The sequence below is a fragment of the Taurulus bubalis genome (genome assembly GCF_910589615.1).
Source record: "Taurulus bubalis genome assembly, chromosome: 14".
NCBI lineage: Eukaryota > Metazoa > Chordata > Actinopteri > Perciformes > Cottidae > Taurulus > Taurulus bubalis.
This window is the reverse complement of record NC_136602.1, coordinates 3,227,005-3,246,919: the sequence shown is the minus strand read 5'-3', so window position 1 is coordinate 3,246,919 and position 19,915 is coordinate 3,227,005. Positions and strand designations below refer to the sequence as shown.

Genomic DNA, 19,915 nt, shown 5'->3' with positions numbered 1-19,915 from the left:
TCACACCGTGTGAAAGTGCCTTTCAACTCCCTGTGGAATACAAAATGGCATTGACACAGAAATCCCAAAATCAAGCTAATAAATGTACAATTTCACAGAAACAACAAAAATCACTCACTCAACCCAGCTCTGGATAATCAAATTGTATTCAGAGCAGTTTTGTGCTTCAAAGTGGCAAATGAATGTCTTATAATAGTCGTTGGTACAGACAAGATTTTTTCCTAAAAGATACGAGAAGATTAATTATGATAATGAGTTATTGCATAGACTATATAAAACATGTTTATATTTCCACCATACCAGAGAGAGTTGTTGCAATATTCCAGAGAATTAGCAGGACAAGAGGCATCCTATCACGGACGCGCCTGGAAGCAAACACAATAGCACTTTAATGTGACATAATGGATGATTTAAATAACAGACACTTTCCAAGACTCCAGATTACCTTTTAAAATCCATCCTGAATCGATGTATTCCACTTCTCTTTTGGAAAAACAAGAATCCAAGTCATCTACGAAGTAGTTTTGGACGTGCTTACATGCGCTTACATGTCTTCCTGATATGGAAAGCTGTTACTTGTTTGTTGGACAACTACCTCAATGGAAGGGTTTCCCACGCCCTTTTCATCAAAGAGTGAAAGGAGGCAACATCCTTCCCTCTGCTGTTTGGGAAAGTTGGTAAAGAGAATTACAGAATCGGACTTCCTGGATCAAAAACTCTTTCGCAAAACGGTGTGGGCGCAGGGACCGTCTGCAAAGTGCAATGCGGGAAATACACACTATACACACAATAATTTCCTTAGAGAGCAAAAAAGCTCAGGTAATGGAGATAAACAAATCTCATGGTGAGTCTAAGAAACCATCAGAATGCAAGAAAAAAAACCACAAAAAAACTGGAAAAGAGACATGTAAGAGAGACATGTTCTCAAGAGCCTCTGGTTACTGTCACAATACTGAAACAGGATCTGATGACACAGATGACAATGAAGCAAGAGACGACCAAAATATGTTGCTGCAGAGTGAAGTTCAAGTAGAGGAACAAGACGAGAACACAGAGGACAAAGAGGCAGAAGACAAAGACCCAAATATGTCGCAGAGAGAAGCCCAACCTGCACAAAAAACAATGGAGAAAGTTGCCAGTGGTATCAAAGAGGTTCAAAATGACAGTGAATAGAAAGAAATGGCAAACAATTGTTCCACGACACGGTTCAACAGAACTGAGGACCAATTTGCTGTGCAACAGCTTTCGTAAGAAGAATCCCTGTTGCACCGCTGCCTTTAAGAGCCAGCATATCAAATCTCCTCAGTCGTAAAACAAGTAGTCCATACTGGAGCACCGCTGCAGTTTGAACATTTCCTTCTTGTAGTGCAAAATATTTAAGATGAAACGTGAGCCAGTGGGAGAGACCCTGGTTAAGATCTCTGTTTCACAAAGAGAGGAAATTACACAAAACAGATTCAGATCAGCAGCAAACACAAGAAGAGGGAGAATTGCAAGAGATATACAAAGATATACAAAGACATATACAAAGATATACAAAGACATATACAAAGATATACAAAGACATATACAAAGTACAACACATAGGTTTACAATTGCACTAGTTTGACCAAATCACAGATACTAACAGACTTTAACTACTGGGTCAAATGTTTCCTCAGAAGAAGCATTTAGTTAATACAAGATGTTTTGTGTACTTGAGTCTGTATATTAATACATGAAAGTGTTCCTTAGCTAATATTCTGGTTCCTGGAAAGCAAATAGGACACCATAGTGTTGTTGCTAAACACATTTTGCTTCAAATTAATCCAAATTGAGCAAACTATCTTCAAAACGCGGTGTTTTTGCATCATCATCAGATATCATGGTGACTTCCGAAAAAAGTCTTGTAGCTTCACAGGATTCCTGGTGGTTGAACAGAATGTGACGGCCCTACACTGCATTATAATTTAGTTATTTAAAATGATGCAAACGCACGTCATCCATGTAGCTGTTGTAGTAAAACAGGGATGAGCCCATTGATGGAGGAAATGGATTTTGTCAATCTGAACTGTGTTATAGTAGAGTAGTCGGCAGCCATCAGGATGTCTCACATCACAGTGTGTGTTGGTGGTTTCTCCAGATACCCAGACAGACGTACACAAGCTCACGATCCGTCCCTTTAAAGTCGGAAACGTTGGTCATATTTTGACTTTTCTTCCCCCTGGAGTCATAATCAATGGTTTCTGGAAGTCCTGTGATGTCATTACACAGAGTCTGGGCACTGGAGAGCGAGGCAGATGTTTTTTTATTGTTTTCTGCCGACCGCCAACGTCGGTTTCTTTGAAACACGTGTTTATTATTTTAACCGTGGCAACAACATGTCCCCTAAACTTAGCACAATCATTTTAACTGTTCCCATAAAAGCAATATAGTGTTTTTTTCTGTGCCTTTGAACCACATCATCGTCCCGAAACACGACTTTGGAAGGCGGAGAGGAACGATGTCGTTCTAAAGGGATGCTACAAACAATGGATTTTCTTTTATTATCATTATTATTTTTGGAAGATTTGGTGCTTTTGTAATATTGTTTTCTGGCCTGTTGGCTCTTGATTTAGTTGCTAACTCAAGCACAGCGTCCGACAGATACATGTATAATGTTTCTCTGCTTACAGCTACATCAGACAAGCCAGATCCAGAAACAAAAAAAAATAGAAAAACATATTTCACATGAAGCCAATAAGACTTTCTGACCTCACTGACAAAAAACATGCAGAAATCAGAATAAATACTGGATGAATAATATAAATTCTGAATCTTTACACCCGAAAATGTCCAGTTTGGTTGAATAAATGTCCGGTCCTGCTTTTTATTAATAAGCGTCCTCCATGTCATCGATTATTATAAATGATCCGATTCACAGATAGTGCTTGTTGTGTCTGTGTACACGTGACTGAAGCTTGCAGTGTGTACTGTGTGTACAGTGTGTACTGTGTGTACTGTGTGTACAGTGTGTACTGTGTGTACTGTGTGTACTTCTTGTGCAGACCTGGCTCCACATCCCTGCCGGACTTCGTTAAGTGAACGTGAACCTAACGACCTTTTGGACTTCCTGCGACGCTCCGCTGCACCAACACGCTTTCTGTCCACGTGCACAGCCACTAATTATAGTTTCATTTTTAATATTGTTACACTATCCCAGCAGAAACTGCACACGCCATTACGCCTCCGTGCTCTAATCTCCATCTAAAAACCCTGAGAACTCTGACGCTGGTCCACAAAACAAACCCTTTCTCTCTGAATGACCACGCTTGCGTCGGCGTGGGCTTCTAGGAGGAATTTCCTCAACAGGAAATTGTCAAGAACTTCCCCCCAGAGCCTCTCTCTCTCTCTCTCTCTGGTTTAGTGACCGAATATTGTTGTTGAGCTTTGAGAAAATAAAGTACACAGTAAGAGGCTTATCTGATGAATTTCCTTCTACTTTGGGTCCCATGATCCAACACCGCAATAAGCTTAAAACCCTCCCACCGGCTCCACTAGATTAATTTTACACGAATACAAATCCAACTTTGAACTCCCCGGTCAATACTTCTGGTGCTTCATGCATTACTATAAACTGTATATATGCATCAGTTTGTTTTTATTTGTTAGAAATAAAGCACACGGAATGGGAAACCAGGGGAGAATACACACGGACACATACAGTATAGTTTCCCCTTGTACCTCATTCTGCATGTTTACCGTACACATCGCTTCTGTGTTGGATATTCAATGCAATAGCAAGATAATTGGAGGCTGCGGATGTATTTTAATTCCTGAGGATAAGAGGGAAACCTGTAAAATATGTGCCGTAATAATAATACCGTGTGTTAAATGGACGCCTGGTTTATTTAATAACATATCACACCCACGGGGGAAAACATAACAGAATGAATGCTAACGGTCGCTTATCTACGCATTTATGGGGAGGAAAAACTCAAATGTTTTATTGCAGTTTTCATGTATTAAACCTTTGAGGAGCGGGTGATTTTGGAAGTGGAGGCACAGATGGGTGACAAATTATGAGGACGCACTTCAGGCAAAAACATAGTTTTTAATGCGCCAGGAAAATGCTGTTTGGCTTCCCCAACATGTCTTCTTTCAGACTAGAAGAGAGAAAACATCCAAAATACATCATTTTACGACTTTGTCTATTGGTTTTTGTCGATTTTTCCTAAATTCACCAAGACTATAATTGTCGTAATGTAATGAGTCAACTGGGGAGGTTTCATGGTGATATAATTAACTATGTTTTTATCCAATTCACCTGCAAAACATATCTTTAAAGGCAGAAATCTCAACCACCAAACTTTCCAGTTTCATTCCTATTCATATTCTGAAGTTTCCACAGAGGGGTTTGTTCATACATCATTCATAGCCTGATTTATCCAACGCCTTATTCCGAAAAACAGGACGAAAATTGATTTTGCTTTATGGCTGTTGACAGTATTTTCTGATTTATGGAGTGGTAGAAAGAGAAATTTAAAATGTCCATTTAAATCTAGTATGTCAACTAAATGGAATCAATAATGTCATTCTGGAAATGTATGCAAACTAGCACATATTTAATAATACATTGAATATTTAAACATAACATTTCGGAAAACTTGTAATACAAAAAACAATTGTGTTAAAGTCAGTAATCAACTGGGGAGGTTTCACGATGATATTTATTAGATATGTTTTTTTACCCTATTCATCCATAGTGTCTCCAACATTAAGTCCAGTTCCAGAATATTTTCCCCAATGTGTTGTTTTAAACATCTGTATTTGGTACGTTTCTCCACTCATTTATTATTGTGTTCTTCAAATTTGTCACACATCTCTATATTTGCTCAAAATGTGCAGTGGCTGTTATTACAAATGCAACAAAACCCAGATTTTAAATATTTAGCGATGTCCCCTCAGACCCACAGACAGAACAACAGGAAGACATGTGTGCAGAAATATATGGAAAGCAACACTTGCCCTCATCAAATGCATTCTTACACAACACTCATGTACGATTTACATGTGCTAATGTGCACTTTTCTAAATGCAGATGACATGCACGCAGCGCTGCTTACATGTGCTCATAATGTCAAGAACAGCACGTGAGAAGCAGCGTGCGAGCAGAACAATATTTATGTTATTATTATCCTCCATTGTTCGCTTCTGCAGCTCATCAAATCTAATCAAAGCCAACAGGCGAGATAACGCCGCGCCGCTTTGGGGGGAATTATTCAGCGTCCTGAGTGTAGCCCACCTCTCGCTGTCCGTTAAATATTCTCACATCCAGACGGTTCTCAGCCGTGAGTCGGCGGTCCGGACCCCTCGAGACCCTGCAGATGGGACAGCTTGTGCCACGCTGTGGGCCGTCACATCCAGACGGGGAAATGTCACAAAAATGTCAGGGGAAACCCAGTTGGCTTCCCAGCAGATACTCTTCAGCGATACACCGCCGAACGGCACCAAAGGAAAGGCCAACACTGGAGTGCTGTCACAGCCGGCACACTGTCGCCATTAGTCACACACTGGTTCAATATTTTATTTGCCTGTTTTTCAATTGGAGTCTATAACAAGCAGAGTTGTGTATTTATCGCCCCAAAACGACGCCGCGGGCCCCGGGATGTGTACTTATTAACGGTGAAGACAGCGGCCGGCTCAGGCCCCGGCTTTGAAGCCGTCCTAAATAATCTATGACCTTTAGACTGGTAGGGATTGCGACCAATTTGGCAAAAACTGATCTCCTCCTCCAAGTCTTTGGCACAGAACCAACCTCCACCTCTCCGCTTCCCCCGAGCGAAGAGCGACTGACACAAACTGCCAAGCTGCATTTTTTAAAATTAATAAAAAAAGGGGACAAATGTGCTCTCGATTGAGAGCAAGATGCAGCACAAATGTCTCTTTTGAAGAGTTAATACACCAGGATGCAGTAATTATACGGTTGGCAGCCATATTGTGTCCCGGATCCATACTCGGTCAATCTTTGTTCCCCTGTTTTTGTTTGTTTATTTTATTTATGTATTTGCTCTTTTTGGTTATTTGCTTGGTTTTGTTGTATTCATGGCCTTTATGGTATGGTCTTTTTGTGTTTACCGGTATTGACGTTATGTATGACTATGCTTTGCTTCTCTGTCGAGCACGTTGTAAATTTTGTTTTTAAAGGTGCTATATAAATAAAGTTAGTATTCTTTACCGTACCGTAAAAGTCGGGTTAGTGTCCCGCTGTAGCAAGCTAGGAGCAGCGCTAGCTAGCGATGCTACTAGCTCCCCCATGCTGCTGCTGCTACTGCTGCCCGCGTCCCCTCTGCCCAAGTCGGGTGTCGAGTCGGGCTGGTCCCGCTACCTTCGGTGGTTGTCGGGGAGCTAACGGAAGTTAGCGGAGAGCTAGCGAAAGTTAGCGGGTTAACTAGCATGAGCGCCAGCTGGCTACAGCGGGGAGCAAACGGGGACACTGACTGAAGGTAGTAGCGGCGTGTAACCCGACTTTTACGGTACATATATTACATGCAATTTTTTTTAGCAGTTAGTAAAATAAAATCAGTAGTTAGTAAAAAATGTTAGCTTACGTTTAATACAAACAGAAAACGATACACTGCCAATCATTTAAAAGGGTTAGTTATATAAAAATTTGCCCCCCGACAACTCGTCATGAACGAAATGAGGTTTACTGACCAAAACCATTTTTTTAAACAAACATGTTTATTTCTGCTGTAAATCATTTGAACATGGAGGTCTACAGGGAATGGCTTGTTTTTGCCCCAAGTGGCCATTTGATGAACTGCAGTTTTTGGCACTTACGTATTGGCTTCATGTCTCATCATAATTTGAAGTAGAGTAATTTATATAGACTTCTATACAACCAGAGGAGTCGCCCCCTGGTGGTCAGTAGAGAGAATGTAGCTTTAACACATGAAGCATATACTTCAATACAACCAGAGGAGTCGCCCCCTGGTGGTCAGTAGAGAGAATGCAGCTTTAACACATGAAGCATATACTTCTATACAATGCAAGTTCGAGACATCAGCTTCACTTTTTCAGAACCGCAGGTTGGTGCCTGGGTGACACATGTCACTCAAAACCATAGAGGTGAACCTCATGGTGGAGCTGGAGATGAGAAGTCAAGAGTTAATCCATAATTCAGTCTGACCGGCCTTCGTTACTGTCGGTGTAGCTCAACACTGTATTTCAAAACCTCAGCCAGAAACCAGACTTATTTCAAACCACACATATCTCAGCAGCTGGTGAAATAATCACACCGTCAGTATTAATATTCATAACTGCTGTGAAATTATGGTCATTTTGTGCTTCGGGGCAGTAAACTTGATGTTCATTTTGTTTCACTGTAACAATGCAGATTACAGTGTGAAACCCAGCGCATTTATTTCCTAAAATTGTCTTTCTTACAAATCCAGAATGTATTTAGGTCACATTTTCAACGCGGCTAAGTGTGCAGAACGTTTCCTCTTCTATGGATTGGCCTTTTATCTCCAGCACCCCGGACATTTATGAGTATAATAACAATCAGCGAATGCTCTCAGCTGGGTGAACAACAAACACAGATCTGCCCTATAGACGTGTTTCCATTTAAAACAGTGAAGATGAGAAAATGATACCTTTGTGTGCTGTGGGTTTGCAGCGTTAGGAGCTCGTCCCAGCGGTGCGTGTTGATTAGCATGTGAGCCAAATGGATTCTCCCCCATTATCTAACAAGCTATTTACAAGCTAATTATTTCAAGGGAGCGAGGTTAGCGCATCAACTTTGCAAAGTTGTGAAATTGATAGGGACGATGCTGCAGCGAGGGTAATCATTATAATTGAGGGTGTATACGGCTCGTGTAGTCGAGAAAGAAATCAAGTTCAACCTCCGGAAGAAAAGAAAAAAAAGTGGTGCGTCTTTAATTAGAGCGCAATCTATACTGCAAAGAAAACAAGTGTTTCCAGAATGAGGAAACCTAACAGGAAACCAGTCTGTGGAATAAAAGGCAGACACAGTTTTTCACGTAGTTATTGCATTTTTTAGACAAACGAGATGCTCGACACATGCGTACAAACTGGGAAAATGCTTCAACACACATGTGGCACCCAATGAAGTTTTACCTGATATTTGGAAATACATTACATCACATTATTTCTGTGTTCCCAAAAATATATTTAGCGAGGCATTAAAACCTTTTAAACCATCTTCCTGCTGCAATTTGATGAGATTGATCCATTGACATTTTTATTATTAAAGCAGAAAAAAAAATCTAAATTAAATCCCAGGTAAGAGAAAAGTCCTGCAGCTCTTGAACACTGAACTGTGGGTGTTTTATATTTTTGTTTGTATCTTTTAAGTTCCTTGAAGCTCAACTAATCCATATTTTTGGGTAAAGTGTAATGTGATGAGAGTCCCTGTGACAAAACCCACAGAGAATTATCACCACATCTGCAGCTCCCCTTTTAGCGTCCTTCAGCTCATTGTTTTGGTTTTGCAGCCTGCAACTTTCCCTCTTACAGGCAACTGTTTTCAGTCCAAAAAAAAAACTGTACGCTTTCTGCTCAGCATTGAATGTCAGACAGGCAAAGTTGTGACTAGCTAGTGAACATTGTGGAGCGTTTAGCAGCTAAGGAGTTGGTGGAGACCAAAAACAGAGCAAAAAATGAACATAAATGTCACCATATTATCTTAAAGAGTCCAATGATTATATATGTGTCGTATTTAAAGCTTAGTGGACAAAACAAATGAATGAATTTAAGGTTCGTAGCTCTGGAGCTGCTGGTAGAAGCCGGGGTTTGGGCGAACTGAGGCCCTCGCCGCCTTCACCTGACCGTACGCGTCCTCAAACGACAGCCCCTCCCTCAGCATCAGGTAGCCGATGACGATGGAGGTGGAGCGCGACACGCCGGCGTTACAGTGGACCATCACAACCCCGTCCTGTGGACAGAGAGAATTTATATATATATATATAGATAACTGGTTGTTATTAAGTGCATTGTCACTTGGTCTTAGAAGAAGAATGTAAGATGGATTGTCTGAACATATTCTTTTTTTGCTAAAAAGCCACGATACAACGGAGGCAAATGGAATACAACATTTTTGCACTCAAAAGCATTTAAAGAGTGACATTTAAACATCCGACTCTGTTGCATTGGAGTAATTTCAGACGTTTCAGACCCTCATACTTAAAAACATTAGCGCTTGAAACCCAAAAAACTGTTTTTTTTTTGTCATTTCAAATGATAAACATGTTCAAATCCTCCTGAAAATCTGTCATTTCTGACTTTCCGACACCTCTGAAAGCAACATTAGTCAGAAGCGTGTCGAGCAAGTCGAGACGGAATAAATCTGCGTCTGTAGGGTTTTGTGCGTGTCAAAAAATTTGCCGTATGATTAATATTAATGTTGATGTAATTATTTTACCGCCTAAAGTGCCGGGGCTCGAAAATGACATTTTTAAAATTCCAGCCACATCTTTAGACAACGCGTGCAGGCCCACGGCTCCGAACAGAAGCTCAGCATATTGTCACATTTGTCTCTTTTATTCAGCGTGGGGCGCCTCCCATCCCATAATACAAGTCTCTCTCCTGTCTGAGACACCGCACATTTTATTTATTTATTTTTTACATGTCAATTAATACCCACTGAGGCACTGGAGCTTTTAAATTGTCTGTGGCCTCACACACACAGACACACACACACACACACACTGTAATTGACACGTTATCAGTGTTATCGCTCTGCTTTCATTTCAAAATGTGACCCAATCAGGCGGCTCCTCTGGGTGAAATACAATCAAATGAAGCGGGACATACGGGGAGAAAGAACGACATCGGTCTTTAATAAGTTTCTATCAATCAAACAGGGTTTCTCTGCTGCTTTATGTTATTTGTGCTGGTGTCTGCAGTCACATATCAGCTCTTGTTTTCCTTCCTTTAGTTAAAAAAAAAAGCAACAACAAGAAAACTTCTGCAGTACAAACTGAAAATTGCCCGAGCAAGATAATCCATCACGGCGAACACGGAGACTTAATTTGGTTTTGTGGAGAGTTTCTTGTTTTGCTGTTATTTCATTGCGCTCGAGCTGAGTGTTTTCATATCACTGCTCACATCACATTATGTTCTGCTTACGGTCAATCTCCAGACACACACACAGAGGAAATAATGCTCTGCCTGGAAATAATCCCTTAAAAAGTATTACATGCAGCACATGAAGCGACGGAGGCGGGGGGCGGATGTGTGAGCGTAAACGTTGACTTTCTTACATTAAATGACCCCAGCGTGCTCTTTTATTAGGTATTCCAGCCACCCGCCTCCCCTTTGTGCTGAGTTACAGATAACTGACTGCTGCAGATGTATGTAAATGCGTCGCAGCGAGGCGGCAGGACAGCAGCGTGCCGCACACTGACGTGTTCAATTAGCCGGCTGATGTAAAAGACTGAGAGGAGAAATGTTTTAAATAGAGATTTAATGCATTTTCTTATCTGGTAAAGCCATTAAACTGTGTGTGGGTGTGTGTGTGTGTGTGTGTCTATAGCAGCCATATTGAATATTATTTTGTGTAGTTAGTACACAACAGTATATATAAAACTTAAAATGATTCCATCTCAACAAACTACAACGTTAAAATGCTTTTTCAAAGAATCCGAATAAAAAGGTGTTTCTCAGAATTATGTTTAACAATCCAAGTTTATTAACGCTACACAAAAAACACTTAAAACTGAAAGGCGAATACTTTTAAATTGAAGGAACATATTTTGATGATAATACGGATCATTCTTCTGTTTTTGACACAAATAAATATTTTGAATTGTTTTTCTTGCAGTTAGATAAGATGGAAATTATTAATCCTTAAGAAGAAGAAGAAAATAATAGAGTAGCAATATAATAAAGTATATAAGAAGTAATACCAGTGCAAAAAAAATCCAATAGAAATAAGAGATAAGATGCATTTAAATGTTCTAATGCACATGATGGACTGAAAGCAATATTGCACATGATTGAATATTGAGATGAGTAGATTGATCACTTTCATGTCTTTGTGGTAAATATGAAGCTAACTTAGCTTAGCACAAAGGCTGGAAACAGAGGGGAAAGCTAGCCTGGCTACCAGCCCCTCTGACGCTCACTCAATGATATGCTGCATTTGGGTAAAAAATGACCTTTACGACCTTCTTCGAGAGACTCTACTTGTGAAGACGTGGTTCACATGAATGCGTGTACCTTTTCTCGCGCCCCGTCGACGAAGGAGCTGCATTCCCCGAGGTACGAAGTGATGTCCGTGTCCGGCAGGTCCAGGATCTGGAGCGTCTTGTAAACCAACTGATCCGGGAACAGGTTGGAGACTCCGTAGGCCACGTTTAGCACGTGAGACACCTGGCAGGGGGAGACAGGGACACCACACTGCTTCAGCAAACGACCCCCGGCCCGAGTCATCTTAAAGACTGTTCTGGCGACAGAGATGTTCTGTCAGCCATATTGATGACATGACGCAACCTGAATGTTGACGGAGCGAGAGGGCAGGAGGACAGAGAGATGAAGAGGGAGACGGGGAAGAAGACAGATGGCTCCGTCTTCTCTCGCTTAAATGAGTTCACCTCAGAGGACTCGCTTCTCCCCTACGTCTGCTTGCAACAGCTAACATAAAGGATACATCTGCTGATATTCTATGTGTTTCTAATTGACAACAAATGCCATGAAAAGACCACACAACTAATAATGAATGTCTCTGTGTATGTAAAGCCGGATGTGTCTTCTTCCTCTGAGCCACAGAGCTCTAGTGTTGTCTTAAAACTGTGGAAAACACATCAATGAGTCTCACTGCTGCGCTGGGTGACATGTTCTTTTATTACTATGAACACACACACACACACACACACACACACACACACACACACACACACACACACACACACACACACACACACACACACACACACACACACACTGGTTTATGCTGACTCAATCACAGATACACTGTCCTGCTGCACCAAGTGTGTTTTAATCCGCAGCAGGAAATAATGCACTATTGCACTAGATAGACACATTATTTATTTATTTGTAATATTTTTTTCATCTGGTTTGTTGACAACAGAATTACAGAATAATGGCTGCCTTTCCCTTTTATAAGAACACAGGCCGGTACAGATTATAGTTAATCGCTAAATTAGTGTGTTTACATACACTAATGATCAGGCTTTTGGAAAATCCTGGATATATGTTTATGTATTCATTTATCGTGAATTCAGTAGAAGTAGTTTGACTATTCTCTTTGATCAACAGACCAGAAAACCCTGTATTTTCCTCAGTTGTCCATAATCATATGTTAAAGGGTAATAACAGGATTGGGTGCATTTCAATTGTCTCTTTACGGCTCTCAACATGGCGACGGCTGAGCCGGGAGGCTCGCGGCTAACGGTGCTAACAGCATCAACAGTGCTAACTATGCCTGACGGAGCTAACGTTGTTTACCTGAGGGGGTTACTGCAGGTAGACATCTTTATATAGATACTAGCTGATTGCTGGTATATCAATGCAGTGCACCATTAAAAATACAACATACAAATCTCAAAACATTAATATAAGCATAATGAATACTTAAATATACAGCATATCCATTCTCTGTCTCTGCCATGTCCGCACGTGCCTTTTCAAACCGAGTTATGTCGCAAATAAAATATGATTGATGATATAATTTGTGTCCACCTGCTGAAATAAAAAGGGATTTTCTGACTTCTGTAATGCAGATGGTACCATTTTTTCTGTTGCTCTTTTCATCCATAACTAATGAGTTGATGGAAAAGCTAAATCCAGCAGAGTGGCAAACAGCAACGTTTAGGGATCCAGAAAAAAAACAGATTTAATGGATGTGGAGTCAAAGACAAACTCAGACTTGAAACTAGAGATTGAGACATAAACTCATGTTTACAATGTTTACTGAGGGAATAAATCAAGAGAGGAGTCATTTATATAGACTTCTATACAACCAGAGGAGTCACCCCCTGGTGGTCAGGAGAGATAATGCAGCTTTAACACATGAAGTATAGACTTCTAAACAACCAGAGGAGTCGCACCCTGGTGGTCATGAATCATATACTTCTATACAACCAGAGGAGTCGCCCCTGGTGGTCAGTAGATATATTGCAGCTTTAACACATGAAGCATAGACTTCTATACAACCAGAAGAGTCGCCCCCTGGTGGTCAGGGGAGAGAATGCAGCTTTAACACATGAAGCATATACTTCTATACAACCAGAGGAGTCGCCCCTGGTGGTCAGTAGAGATAATGCAGCTTTAACACATGAAGCATAGACTTCTATACAACCAGAAGAGTCGCCCCCTGGTGGTCAGGGGAGAGAATGCAGCTTTAACACATGAAGCATATACTTCTATACAACCAGAGGAGTCGCCCCTGGTGGTCAGTAGAGATAATGCAGCTTTAACACATGAAGCATAGACTTCTATACAACCAGAAGAGTCGCCCCCTGGTGGTCAGGGGAGAGAATGCAGCTTTAACACATGAAGCATATACTTCTATACAACCAGAGGAGTCGCCCCTGGTGGTCAGTAGAGATAATGCAGCTTTAACACATGAAGCATAGACTTCTATACAACCAGAGGAGTTGCCCCCTGGTGGTCAGTAGAGAGAATGCAAGTTTTAAGATACTTCTGCATTGGCTGGTTGCCGCCTGGATAAAACCAAGACTCAAAAACACGATTCCTTTCTTGAATAGAGATTTGATTTCTTCACAATTTACAGCTTCAACTGACGATATTAAAGTCATTTTATTGAGACACTCGTGAATGTTTATGGAACTGGTAAAGAACAGATCCTTTACTTTCTAAATCATCCTTTTTTTGAGCCCACTGTCACGTCTGAGCATCAATATCCATCTGAGAAAACCCCCGGTTGCTGCTTTTTCGGTTATCAAGCAGTCAGGGTTTCATCCCAGAAATAGGAAGCGAAGGTATTTGTAACCTCCCCAATTCATCATCCCGAGACTGCACAGGCAGCAATATGGTCACGGCCGGGAGCGGCCACTGCAGAGAGGAGTAGTCACATTCCTCTCAAGTGGAGGAGCGGCGCTGAGACCTACTGTAATCATTTACTCCCTCTACTGAGCTAAACCGTCACTGCAGCGAGTCACGAGGCCCTCGGCTCGGTGGGCTGCCGACCCGCAGGGACGCCACACACCTCCACGGTCGCCTCTAATCTCATGTCACCGCCGTCACAACAAGGCAAGGGCACGCCCGCTCCATCGATCGCCTCGCACTGACCTTATATCTCTGCAGGGTGTCAATGTCGTGGGCTGCATCCTGAGAGGCTGAAAAGGCAGAAACAACTTGATGAGAAGACAATAGACCAGAGGGCATGCCTCTGCCTAGCCGTTTAAATAATGAATAAATAAATTGCTTCCCGCAGGCTGACAATAATTGCTCGGTTATAAAAATGATCAAATGCCGCATGAATATTTATCTGCGTCTCCGTTTTTTGACACGAGAGAAACTAAATGTTCCGCTTAATTCGGCTGTACGGCACTATCAGCGTTATGGTGATGATGCAGCTGGTTTCGTTCAAACTGTAAACATTGATTCATCTTTTAAGTCGTTCATCAAACAAAAGGGCCAAACGTTTCTCTGGCGGCGGTTTCCAGAATGGAGACGATTTGATGTTTTTATGTCTCTGCGCTCGGTGACAGCCGGAGGCGTTATGTGTGCGCCGTCGCTGCGATGAACAAGGATATCTCAGGAACGCATGAAGGCCATTTCTACAAATTTGGCACAGGCGTCAACCGGGATGAACTGATGACATTTTGGAAGTAAAAGGGTAAAGGTCAAGGTCACTGTGACCTCACTTGTCTCCCGTATCTCATGACCGACTGGAGGGAATTTCTTTGAATCTTTCCTCATTCGGCGAGGATAAACTGGTGAAGATGTCACTGTGACCTTACACAACTCCTTTTAGGTCAGAACTCAAGACTTCATCTGCTAATGAGGAGAATTTCACACAAATGTCTGAAATGGTAACATTAGGAAGTGATGATATTTTGGACAGACTTGTGATGCAAACTGTAACTTGACTGGTTGGCGGGGGCAAACAACTGTGAGGCGGTCGTTTTGAGTTGAATATCTTTGGGTTTAAGGCTGTTGGTTGAAAAAAGAACTTGATTGTGGAGATATCCCCTAGGATTTAGGACATTTTAACGGCATTTTTCTGTATTTTTTGGGACATTTTATAGACAATAAATGACTTATAATCAAAGGATTAAAGGATAATGGAAATACTTCTTATCCCTGAAGCCTAATTCAATCATGGGATGTACTTTACTGTACTGTAAGTATGTTTTTCATACTTTTATTGACACAGAATTTTCACTTGATGCTACTTTATACTTTTCCTCCACTACCTTTATTGGACAGCTATAGTTATCGACACAGTAATTTGATAGTATCTAAACTTGGCTGCTCCACGACAACATTAAAATGCTCGTACATGTATTCATCAAACCCTGTTCTATTATATATTATATATATTTTGTATGTAGATATTTTATATATTATAAAATAAATAACAAGTGTGAAAAGAAAACATTCCTGCATAGTACTTTTATTATTAAAACTTTAATTACATTTTTCTGATAATACTTCATTACTTTTACTTGAGTAACATTTTGTATTCAGGACTTTTATGGATAATTTATAAACAATAGTATTTCTATTTTTACTTAAGTAAAGGATTCTGAGCAGTTCTTCCAGGGAACAACCAGCACCTTGCATAGAAAGCAATGAAACCTTACATAAATACAGCTAATAAATTAAATTCAGGGCTGTAAAACTTCAGCAGCTGAAAGCGAATGCTGCATGATATCAGCAGCTGTATCACTAAGTAGAAAAACAGAAAACAGCGGGGAGGAAAGATATCCGTCAGCGGAAACCAACATTAAAAAGGCTTACAGCCACAGAAATAAAAAGAGGGGCATATGATATGTTGAATAGCAAGCTGCTGATATAAACATCCAGCTGCAGAAAAAAGAATGGATTGTCATGAAAAGGGCGAAAATGGCAAACGCAGCAGAGGACGCGGGTCAGAGACTAATGGAGGGAATACAATTAGAAGAGAAAGAACAGCGAAAGCCGACCTGGGGTCTGTTTCAGCTGAGAAAGAGCACATGGTCATTGGAGGAGACAGTCAAAGCAGAATGAGGAACAGTCTCTTTCAATTTGTCCGATAACTCCTCATGAGTAGCAGGAGCCGGGTAATTATGAGCGAGACATATGGGCAGGAAGTGCGATGGCAGGGCTTCCTCCAGACTTACAGAGCGGACGCTCTGCAGCCGCTCGCCTTCAAAGTAGTCATATCTGTGCTCTTTGCGGCGGCCAATCCACTTTCACATCATGCCAGATGCATGGCGTTGAGAAGTAAATCTAAATCCAAAAGGATGGCGTGTCTTTGGAAATAAGCCAGCTTCGGCCCATATGCCTCATCAGTGTAGCAGGGACAGATTTAAACTGACACATCTGTGAAAAGATGCGGGAATGCCAGGATTCCTTCAGCATCTCTAAATACGAGTGAGACGTGGCACCGGATTCAACCCGCCTCACAACGGAGGCAGATCTCACATTCAATGTATTAAAAGTTCCTTTGAATTATATGTTTAGGGATAAAAATATACTTTACTTGTACTACTTAGTTAGGTTCAGGAAAAGATCGTGAAATATTCTGTTAGGTTCAGTAAAAGATCGTGAAATGCTCAGCTAGGTTAAGGAAAAGATCGTGAAATATTTAGTTAGGTTAAGGGAAAGATCGTGAAATATTTAGTTAGGTTCAGGAAAAGATCGTGAAATACTTAGTTAGGTTAAGGGAAAGATCGTGAAATATTTAGTTAGGTTCAGGAAAAGATCGTGAAATATTCTGTTAGGTTCAGTAAAAGATCGTGAAATGCTCAGCTAGGTTAAGGAAAAGATCGTGAAATATTTAGTTAGGTTCAGGAAAAGATCGTGAAATATTTAGTTAGGTTCAGTAAAAGATCGTGAAATACTTAGTTAGGTTTGGGGAAAGATCGTGAAATATTTAGTTAGGTTCAGGAAAAGATCGTGAAATATTCTGTTAGGTTCAGGAAAAGATCGTGGAATATTCTGTTAGGCTAAGGAAAAGATCGTGAAATGCTTAGTTAGGTTCGGAGAAAGATCGTGAAATATTCTGTTAGGTTCAGGAAAAGATCGTGAAATATTCTGTTAGGTTCAGGAAAAGATCGTGAAATGCTTAGTTAGGTTTGGAGAAAGATCGTGAAATATTTAGTTAGGTTAAGGGAAAGATCGTGAAATATTCTGTTAGGTTAAGGAAAAGATCGTGAAATATTCTGTTAGGTTCAGGAAAAGATCGTGGAATATTCTGTTAGGCTAAGGAAAAGATCGTGAAATATTTAGTTAGGTTAAGGGAAAGATCGTGAAATATTCTGTTAGGTTAAGGAAAAGATCGTGAAATATTCTGTTAGGTTCAGGAAAAGATCGTGGAATATTCTGTTAGGCTAAGGAAAAGATCGTGAAATGCTTAGTTAGGTTCGGAGAAAGATCGTGAAATATTTAGTTAGGTTAAGGGAAAGATCGTGAAATATTCTGTTAGGTTCAGGAAAAGATCGTGAAACATTCTGTTAGGTTCAGGAAAAGATCGTGAAATATTCTGTTAGCTTTCAGAAAAGATCGTGAAATACTAAGTTAGTTTTAGAAAAATACTGTAAAATACTAAGTTAGGTTTAGGAAAAGATCGTGAAATACATAGTTAGGTTGTGGAAAATAACGTTAAATACTTATTTAGGTTTAGGAAAGCTGGATGATCTAATCTCAGCAAGAAAGCATTGGACAGTGGCAGTATTATTCATTACTACTTCATGATTTTTGCTGTAAACATGTATTTTACTGCAAGTCCTTCCGTACCGGTCATATTTATACATTAACAAGGTAATGATCAAATAATCATCTTTTATTAAAGGATGGCAGTATAATTAGGGGACTGAAAATGTAGTGGTTAAGAGAGAGCGAAGGGTGCACAGAGTATATATATATATATATATATATATATATATATATATATATATGACATCTATATATATGGAAATCTCCAGAATGACAAAGAGGCATATTAATATGAGAGAAAACCTGCCAAACGCTTAACAAGGTGTCCTGATCCTGACAGGTGTCGTGACGGGGACCTGAGCAGGTTGAGGCTGTTAGCAGTGACCCGCCGTACAGAGAGAGTCACCTCTATCGAGCCCAACAGATGTAATATGTTATTGATCCCTGCAGAGACATTCTCCCGTAGTGCGGTCGAGGCGTGAGCCGCAGAGATGAACGGCACCGCCGAGCTGCGAGGGGATTCAATGTCAGGCTCAAGGACACTTCAGCAGGACGGACACACGCTGACATGTGAGGGTGTCGACCTGCGTCCTCCGGCTGAAAGGTAGGTCACCAAGCACCCTGAAGGCTACATTAACAACAGTGATATATTGCTTATTATTTATTTATTTTGAGCGGATTGGAATACTGAAGTGACTGTGAAAGTAGTGGCAGTACGAGCAGCAGCTGAGGAAGTGGTTGTAGTAATAGAGGTGGTAGTAGTAGTAGTAATAGAGGTGGCAGGTGTTTGATGAATAGCAGTAGTAATGCAGTAAAGCAATGGGTTCTATGTGCTGAAGAAGGCTGTCAAATAAAATCGAAAGCTCAGAAAAAGCAGATTTATTACTGCAAGTTTCTTTCTTTTTATCGACTTGCAGTTTTTTTTTATTTAAGGTTACATCAAACATTTGTTCTTCCACTTTAACATCAGCAGATTTTGTATTTTTGATTTGAGTTTGTTTTTGTGACTTTATTTGTTATACTATTTAACTATATATTATCCTTTAATAAAACCCACCTATGTTTAGGCCTCTGCTCGGAAATTGCATACACAAACTAAAAAAGGTATATCTCTGCAGCCACTAGGGCTATTTGAATACTGGTGGTGTTATAATAAAAGAGTATAATGTGAGTTGTGTGATCAGATGTGCAATTATCAGTATATATGTTACTGGTTATGAGTAAATGAAGAGGTGAATTATATGTTTTTTATAGCAATATCTGCCACAGTTTTCAATTATACTCAGTAAAGCTTTAAAGTATAGTATGAGAAGCAGCAGATAACGGTAATGGTGGTAGTAGAGACAGGAGTAATAGTATACAGGGACAGCGGAGCTTTTGTCATTTAGTTAGTCACTGTACATACTTCTATTTCACTGTATATACTTCATATACACTTGATATACACTGTAAAGACTTTGCATTTTTGCACTTTCTTTATTATTTAATTTTCTTAAATTTAACACGCTCTGCTATTTTATTGTACTGTTTATATTGAGTATGTTTCATACTTCATATGTTTTATGTCTCCTATGTAACTTTGCTCTATCTATCTATCTATCTATCTATCTATCTATCTATCTATCTATCTATCTATCTATCTAATAGTAGTAAAATGAATAGTAATATGCTGGTTAAGTGTTAATCCATGGTAAATAAATGTTGAAAGAAACAGTAGACTAGCACTCATAGTAGTAGTAGTAGTAGTAGTAGTAGTAGTAGTAGTAGTAGTAGTAGTAGTTGTTGTAGAAGTATCATATTACCCAGCAGTAGGAAGGGCCTGACGACCCCAACTTGAAGGTCCAGACTTTTATCTTCTATAAACCCGCATGCAGCCTCCTCCTCCAGCTCCTGCACCTCCTCTTCCTCTCCTCCATCCCCCCTCCTCTCCAGCAGCCTCCGGCCCATCACCGTGGTGACGTGCGTGACCTGTTTCTTCAGGCGGCCTTTTGAAAAGCCTTGGATCTCCTGAGACAGTGAATGCATCACACCGGGGTTTAAGCTGAAAACAAACAGAAGACAAAGAGGTTAAACCGAGCCAGAT

The 19,915-nt window shown here is 40.5% G+C and overlaps 1 protein-coding gene across 1 annotated transcript; it reads right to left on the bottom strand.

Annotated features, from left to right (window-relative positions):
• Positions 1-8,008: 8,008 nt before the first annotated feature.
• Positions 8,009-19,857, bottom strand: LOC306746619 (dual specificity protein phosphatase 19-like; the record flags this gene model as incomplete). The annotated part of the gene is made up of 4 exons (XM_079229552.1): positions 8,009-8,917; positions 11,203-11,355; positions 14,257-14,303; positions 19,635-19,857. The coding sequence occupies 4 exons, from the start codon at positions 19,855-19,857 to the stop codon at positions 8,735-8,737; spliced, it is 606 nt and encodes a 201-aa protein (XP_079085678.1). The 3' UTR covers positions 8,009-8,734.
• Positions 19,858-19,915: the final 58 nt, after the last annotated feature.